General features: G+C 54.2%; 1 protein-coding gene across 1 annotated transcript; it reads right to left on the reverse strand.

Annotated features, from left to right (window-relative positions):
- Positions 1–344: 344 nt before the first annotated feature.
- On the reverse strand, positions 345–6,001 carry LOC109684054 (keratin, type II cuticular Hb1). Its single transcript, XM_020160229.2, has 9 exons — positions 5,565–6,001; positions 4,331–4,539; positions 3,554–3,614; positions 2,737–2,832; positions 2,351–2,515; positions 1,984–2,109; positions 1,494–1,714; positions 1,194–1,225; positions 345–911 (listed from the first exon to the last, which is right to left on the reverse strand). The coding sequence occupies exons 1-9, from the start codon at positions 5,931–5,933 to the stop codon at positions 691–693; spliced, it is 1,500 nt and encodes a 499-aa protein (XP_020015818.2). The 5' UTR covers positions 5,934–6,001; the 3' UTR covers positions 345–690.
- Between the last annotated feature and the right edge of the window lie 1,118 nt (positions 6,002–7,119).

The following is a 7,119-nucleotide window of genomic DNA, read 5'->3' on the forward strand; positions in this document are numbered from 1 at the left end:
TTTTCCTGGAAGGTGGTGGTAGCCCAGTGAAAAGAGCATGAGAGATGTACACGGGGTTCGAACTGCAACTGAATCCCTGAACAAAGTGACAGGCCCTGCCCCAGTCACTATGGGACTCTGCCTACTGGATTCTTCATCTGCAAGATGTTCAGGTGGTGTGGATAAAATTCCATCATGTGGGGGCCTAACACAAGCCTTTGCTGAGACTGGTGTGAGCCAAGGGACAGAGAACGGTCCTGGAGGCCCCAGGCCTGAGCCTTTCTCTGCTCCCTGTGACTTTAGAGACCCTCTCAAATTCCAACCCTTCAGGAGGTTCACAGAGATGCAGCAGACAAGGCCCAGGGTTGGCTACATTGATTTATTGGAAACACAAAGCAAGACAGAGATTAGAGGGCAGAGGAGGAAGGGGAGAGGCTGAGAGCTCTAGCTTCATGGTAGCCCAGGGTATGGTCCCATCTTGGTCCTCCTTACCCTTGAGCCCCTTTCTTGTGACTCTAACAGGACTTCTGTGGAAGCCCATCACAGTGCAGGTGATAGAGCCTCGAAGCAGGGGTCACACAGAGAAACCAAAGGGGCTGGGAGTGGGAGGGACCCTTCGAAGTGCAGAAGTAGCTGAGCACTTGCTCCAGGTCCCAGAGCTAGGTGTCTAGGAGAGATGCTGAGCTGAGGCTACGGTGCAAGCAGAGATGCCTAACATTTCCGGCAGCTGCTGGCATAGGACCCCACACCAAAGGAGCTGACTCCACAGGTTCCCACACCACAGGATGCTGCAGAACCACAGGGCGCGCATAGGCCGGTGCTCACTGCCAGGTTCCCGCTGCATGGGGCGCTGCAGACACTGCCAGTCACAGGCCTAGAGCCTGACATGCAAAGGTCCCCGGATACGACCCCGCCTCGGGAGCTGCTGACACCTGTGGACCCAGAAGGCTGAGTCAGAATTGGGGCCAGGGGCAAGCTGTCCAGATTCCTTAAATGGCCCTGAGCTCTGGGGATTAAAAGCCAAAGCATCTTCAGTGGAAGATTCCTGGTCCATTTAAGATCCAAGTGGTGGTTCTTCTTGCTATCAGACTCCAAATTCCCCTTCTACTGTGCCACCAATCTGCCCTTTTACAGTTAGCTCTCTGAAGACCCTCCATCACAATCTGTCCTCCCCCCAGACAGGGAGTAAAACATGTTCTGCCCCAAATACTCACAGACATTCACAGCCCCAACGCCTTCACACAGTCTGGAGCAGAAAGGAAAAGAAAATTAGTGATTGAGATAGAGGGGGAAAAAGGAGCTCGCCAAAATCTTGGGGTAGAGTCCAAAATTGTCAAGGAATTAAAACTAGCTATGTGAAAGGACTCTCTTTCTGATATAAACCACAGCCCCTCAAAGTAACAAATGATAGATTTCAACCCCAGAGCCCAGCCATTGTTCTGCCAACAACAAAGGTGGACTTTATGCAGGAGACAGAGACAACTGGATCTGTGCCACACTGGGTTGGGACTTACCTGTGCTCCTCGCCCTCCAGCAGGCGCCTGTAGGTGGCGATCTCGATGTCCAGGCCCAGTTTGGAGTTCATCACCTCCTGGTACTCCTTCAGCAGGCAGGCCATGTCCTGCTTGGCCTTCTGCAGGGCCTCCTCCAGGCTAGCCAGCTTGCAGCGGGCATCAGTGAGGGCTGCCTCGCCCTGCTGCTCTGACTGGGTCACCGCGGCCTCCAGCTTGGTGTTCTGGGGGTACAGAAGAGAATGAGGTAGGCTATGACTGGGTCTCTCTGTCCTTTCCCTGGATGTGCCCAAGCTATACCACCAGCTGGGAACAGTCCAGAAACAGGCCTCTTGCCCTGTTCATATGGGGCATCCTGATTGACCACAACCAGGGACTACAGCCATGCACAGGACTGGAATCTGAATGGTGAGATCCAACTAGGGCCCAAGCTGGTTGTGGGACACTGACTAGGCCCCTAGCCCCTCTGGCCTTGGGCACAGCTGCCCCATACCTGGCACTTGGCGTTCTCCACCTCGGCCGTCAGCCTCTGGATGATGCGGTTCAGCTCGTTGATCTCCTCCCTGGTGCGGCGCAGGGTCTCTCCATGCCGGATCACTGTGGCCTTTATCTCCTCACACTGGGGGGAGGCAGAGATGCCATGAGCCTCAGCCTGGGATGTCCCACCACTCAGGACACCGTGGTTGACGGATCGTACAGTACAGTGCTCAGCCTGTGCAATCACACGAGGCAGCTCTGCCCTGCCACCCCAACCTGAGAGCTGCTGGCTCTTGTCTTACCATCCTTAGGGATCGGTATCCACAGGAAAAAAGAAGCCTTCTCCAATGGACACCTCACATCCCTGCACTGCCGTGTCTCACCTTGGTGCGGTACCAGGACTCAGCCTCTGCCCGGCTGCGGCTGGCAATATCATCATACTGAGCCTTGATCTCAGCGACAATGCAGTCCATGTTCAGGTCCCGGTTGTTGTCCATCTTGACGATCACCGAGGTGTCTGAGATGTGGGCATGGAGAACGCGGATCTCCTGCAGAAGGAGACATAGGGGTGTCACAAGCTTATTGAGACCACAGTCCCACCTAACATGTGGACCACTTTCTTAGTCCTCCCCTGGTCCCAGTTCCTGCCCCTTCACACAGTCCCCCAGCTAGAGACGGTACACAAATCTCTGCCCAACAGGCCAACCTCTACACCAAACCACTGCCTTCTGTGCTGGCTGCCTGCCTGCTGCCTGGCCACGTTCCTCACCTCTTCATACAATCGCCGCAGGAAGTCGATCTCCTGGGTCAGCGCCTCTGAGTTGGCCTCCAGGTCAGACTTGCGCAGGTAGGCACAGTCCACGTCCTGGGAAGGAGGGGAGGGTATGAGCCCAAGGAACCCTACTGTAACGCTCCCCAACTCCTCTCTTCTCACCCACACTATGCATCCTGGCGGAGAAGGATCCCTGAGCTCCTGATCCCAAGTATTTCTTTCCCCTTGACCATCTCTGGCATGCCCTGGGCAGCTTCCACCCTTGTGAGAACAAACCCTCATGGCTTGGAGATGCTCACCTGCCTTTCAGGCCTCCCCACTAGACACCTTGCCCACTCTCAGTCAACCCTCTCAGGTTCCAGGAGCCTGACCACATGACTCCCAGCTCTCCTGTCCTTGTTCCTCAGCAGCCCTCTAAGAGACCACCTGGCACTCCTGGCTCTGTTCCATTGTTCTTTCTACACTGGGATTGTGTGCTGGCTTCAAAGTCAGACTTTTGAAATACTAAGAATACCACACTATCTGTGCACAGATAGACAAATACCCATGGCTCTATGAGACCCCAGATCAGACCTCAAGTTCTGAAGCCAAAGATCAAGGCAGTCATCACAACCCTGGAGCAGGTGCCAGTGAACATCCCAAGGTCATTCCCCTTTGTCAAAGCCCTGGCTGCAACATTCTAAGGCCAGAGTGTCTAGGAATTTGTGGAAAGATCACTGTTCCCCATCCTGAGGCTAAGCCTCTAGGTCTCCCCAAAAGAAGTCTCTCCCCCAGAATCCCATGGTGTTCTGCCCCTCATCCCCCTACTACTTGCCTTCTTCAGAGCCACAAACTCATTCTCGGCTGTGGCTCTCAGAGAAACTTCCTCCTCGTACCTGAGATGGGAGAAAGGGAGGTCAAGTGTGGGAAGGTCTCCCTGGAACTCCCACCCTTCACACCCGTAAAGGAACGATGGAGTAACTGCCCACAGCTGGCCCCAGCAGCCTTGCCAGGTCTGTTCTGGTTGGAGTGGGGCTGGAGCTGTCCACTTGAAGTTGGTGGGCAAAGACTCATTTGACTTCCCAGTTCCAATTACCAAGGCTGTTCTGAGGTCACCTCAGGAAGCAAAAGAGGACTTTTCTGTACTGGAAGTAGACACTGTGGTGTCTCAGGCACTGCAGCCACCCTCCCTTGAATGATAGTCCTTAGTCAAAGATGGCAAAACCGATAGCACTCAAGGCCAGTAGAATCCCAGAAAGTGGAACCTGTCCTTCCCGAGCCCTTGGGCTGAATCCAGTAGAGGCAGTACAGGGCAGTGATTGTCAGGATGAGAAGAGGGGAAGGGATATTGTGCTCTTGCCCAAGAGAGCAGAAAGGGGATGCCTCTGGGTGTCTTGGCCCTAGGAGGAAAGGCGCAGTGGGACAAAGACTGCTCCTGAGACCATTGGCCTGGTACAGGCAGGCATTCAGGGAGAAACTCCACAGATAAGCACATTGCGCAGCTCCTTCGGCCTGGCTGGGGCCATGCATCCTCCCTGGACTCTCATTGCCTATGCCACAAGCTCTAACCTAAGCCATCTGCTGTGCAGAACAACACATGGGCCACACTCACTTCTTCTTATAGCCCTCCAGCACCTCCTGCACGTGGTTGAGCTCTGAGGCCAGCCTTCCGCTGTCAGCCTCCACACACTCAGCCTCCCGCCTCAGTGTCTCAATGTAGCCCTCAAACAGTGGCTCCAGGTTGCTCTCGCAGCACTTGCGGTTCTGGTAGAACTGCCACTTGGTCTCCAGCAGCTTGTTCTGCTGCTCCAGGAAGCGCACCTGCCAATCAGGAAGGGGAGGAGGGGACAGGAGCCAGCTGAGTTGGGGGTTGCTGGAGGCAGATGCCCTCCCTGAGCTCAGCAGAGACCAGGCAGAGGTGGGCCTTGGGGAATGGGGCAACTTTTCCCCTACCTGATCCTAACCTGTGCCTGGGTTTCCCATTTGAGGGTGGGAGCAAAGGCTGGCAGAAATCAGTGCCTGCTCAAGGAGGAACTGAGTCCCCACTGTGTGAGTACAGGAGCCCTGTGTCAGGTGGATGCAGGCTCTATCCTTTGAAGCCAGTGAGGCAGGAGCCCTCACAGGCAGGGCACCCAGATTCCCATCCTAGAATGTAGGATAGTAATGTGGATAGTGTCACAGACCATGGGGGAGGGGACAGTTAGCCTGACCTCTCCTCTTTCCCTGCTATTCAGGCAATCCACCCTCTCAAAAGGAACTCAGCTTCAGCATGGGGCTGCTCAGACTTCCCAGCTCAGCAGAGAAGCTGCCTTCCCCTGGAATTTCTGGAGTCTAGCTGGTGCCCAGAGAAGTTTGGCCATCAGTTTTTCCCCACATGCTCTGCCTCTGAACTGTTGTTGAGTCTTCTGAATCTTGGGCCTCTGTGTTCCTGTTTGTGCACATCTCTCCTAGAGACTAGGGTGTTAGTCAAGCAGAGGTCTTTTGGCCCCTTACTCCCTCCCGTGGAGTGTCCAGCCTTGGCTGTGCTTCTAGGTAGAGGGGCCAGAAAGGAAGGGCATGATCCAGGACAGAGCACTCAGATTACCATCCCATATGGTGTTAAGGGATGGAAACCAAGGAGAGACCACAGGCCATTTGGGAGGAGCTCAGCTAGCCTGGCCTTTCCCCACTCCATCTGCTCTTCAGGCAACCTGCCCCCTCTGATGGAGATCAGCCTCAGCCTAGGCTGCCCAGACCTCCCAGAAGTCAGGAGCAACAGCTGAATTCCCCTGGGATGCCTGCCCAGCCTTGGCTGTGCCTCTAGGTAGAGGGGCCCAGGAAGGAAGGGCATGATCCAGGACACCCACCTTGTCGATGAAGGCAGCAAACCTGCTGTTGAGGCACTTGATCTGTTCCTTCTCCTCGTGCTTCACGCACTGCGCATTGGCGTCGATCTCCAGGTTGAGGGGCGTGAGCAGACTCTCGTTGACCGACACGGTGGTGATGCAGGGTGGGGTGGGTCCGCACACACCGCCGGAGCGGTACCCGAAGCTGCGCCCGCAGGAGCCAGCGCGGAAGGCCCCGCAGACGCTGCGGCTGCCGAAGCCTCCAGGGAGGCCGCGGTAGCAGGAGATGCCGCGGTAGGGGGCGGCGGTGATGCAGCAGCGGCCGGGCTGGGGCCCGCAGGCCGAGGCGCAGCTGAAGACGCGGCCTCCAAATCCTGATCCACAGGTCATGGTGCTTCTGAAAGTGTGTATTACGCAGTACAGGACGGGAGATCTGGAGTTTGGTGAAAACCCCAATGTGCTGCCTAGGATTCCCCAGTCCTATTTATGCTCCAATTCGGTAGGGGCCGGCCATAGAGGTGGGTTGGGACAATTGAGCTTTATGGGCTTGGGCGGTTAGCCCTGTCCAAAGCTTCTCCAACATGCCCTTTAATGGCGGAGTAGCCCGCGCCCTCCTCTTTGTAAAGCATGCCAGCCCCTGGGCCTTGGGGACTCAGCAGGTTTCATCTTCAAAGTGCCTGGAGGCAGGGCATGCAGTGTCCATGGCAGGAGGGGAGGGATTAATGGCCCCAGGAGAGGGGGCTGGGGCCTTGAGTGTGACATAGGGGGGTTGGGGGAGTGGGGAGCCAGGAAAGATGGCGGTTTTAACACATAGTATCTGGATCCTTCCATTCCACAGTGATTGAGCTGCCTCTAAAGGACAGATCCGGCTTCCCTAGCTGCAGACTAAAAAGGCTGTTGAAAATCACCTGTTTTGCTTACTCTGGCAGCACACAGCAGTTGACTAAATATTTGTCTCTCTGCCCTTCCAACTTTTCCTAGGAGGGTTTTCAAACAAAGAAAAGTTGAAATAATATTACAAACACCAGTAGATGCTTTACTTAGACACCTAGAGCCAACAGTAGTTAACAGGATGTCACATTTGCCCAACTATTCACCAGTTTTAAAAAGCATGGTCTGTAATCCTCAAGTACTTCAGCATGCATTATTACTATTATTTTTTCCCCTTCTCTTCTGTTTCTTTTTGTTGATCGGATCAAACCCAGGGCATTGAGCATACTAGGCTAACCCTCCACCACTGAGTTATTCCCCACCTCCAGTATAAAATTCTCTTTCTCTTTCTCTTTTTGGTGGCACTGGGGTTTGAATTTTGGGCCTCACGCGTGCTAGGCAGGTGCTCATACTGCTTGAACCACTCTAACAGCCCTACATTTCTTAAAAATAAAGACTACCATTTTCACATGCCAGAAAATGAACAGTAACTCAATCTTCCCAAATGCCCTGAGACTTCTTAAAAAATAGATTTTATCCGATTTATCCTGTGACTCGTTCCCTTATATTTTCTGTAAAATGGAAGTTAGATCTTGAGCTGGACTGTCAGTCTGGTAGGTAATAGGTATGTGTGGGTATTCAAGAT

The sequence above is a fragment of the Castor canadensis genome, chromosome 8 (genome assembly GCF_047511655.1).
Source record: "Castor canadensis chromosome 8, mCasCan1.hap1v2, whole genome shotgun sequence".
NCBI classification, from domain to species: Eukaryota; Metazoa; Chordata; class Mammalia; order Rodentia; family Castoridae; genus Castor; species Castor canadensis.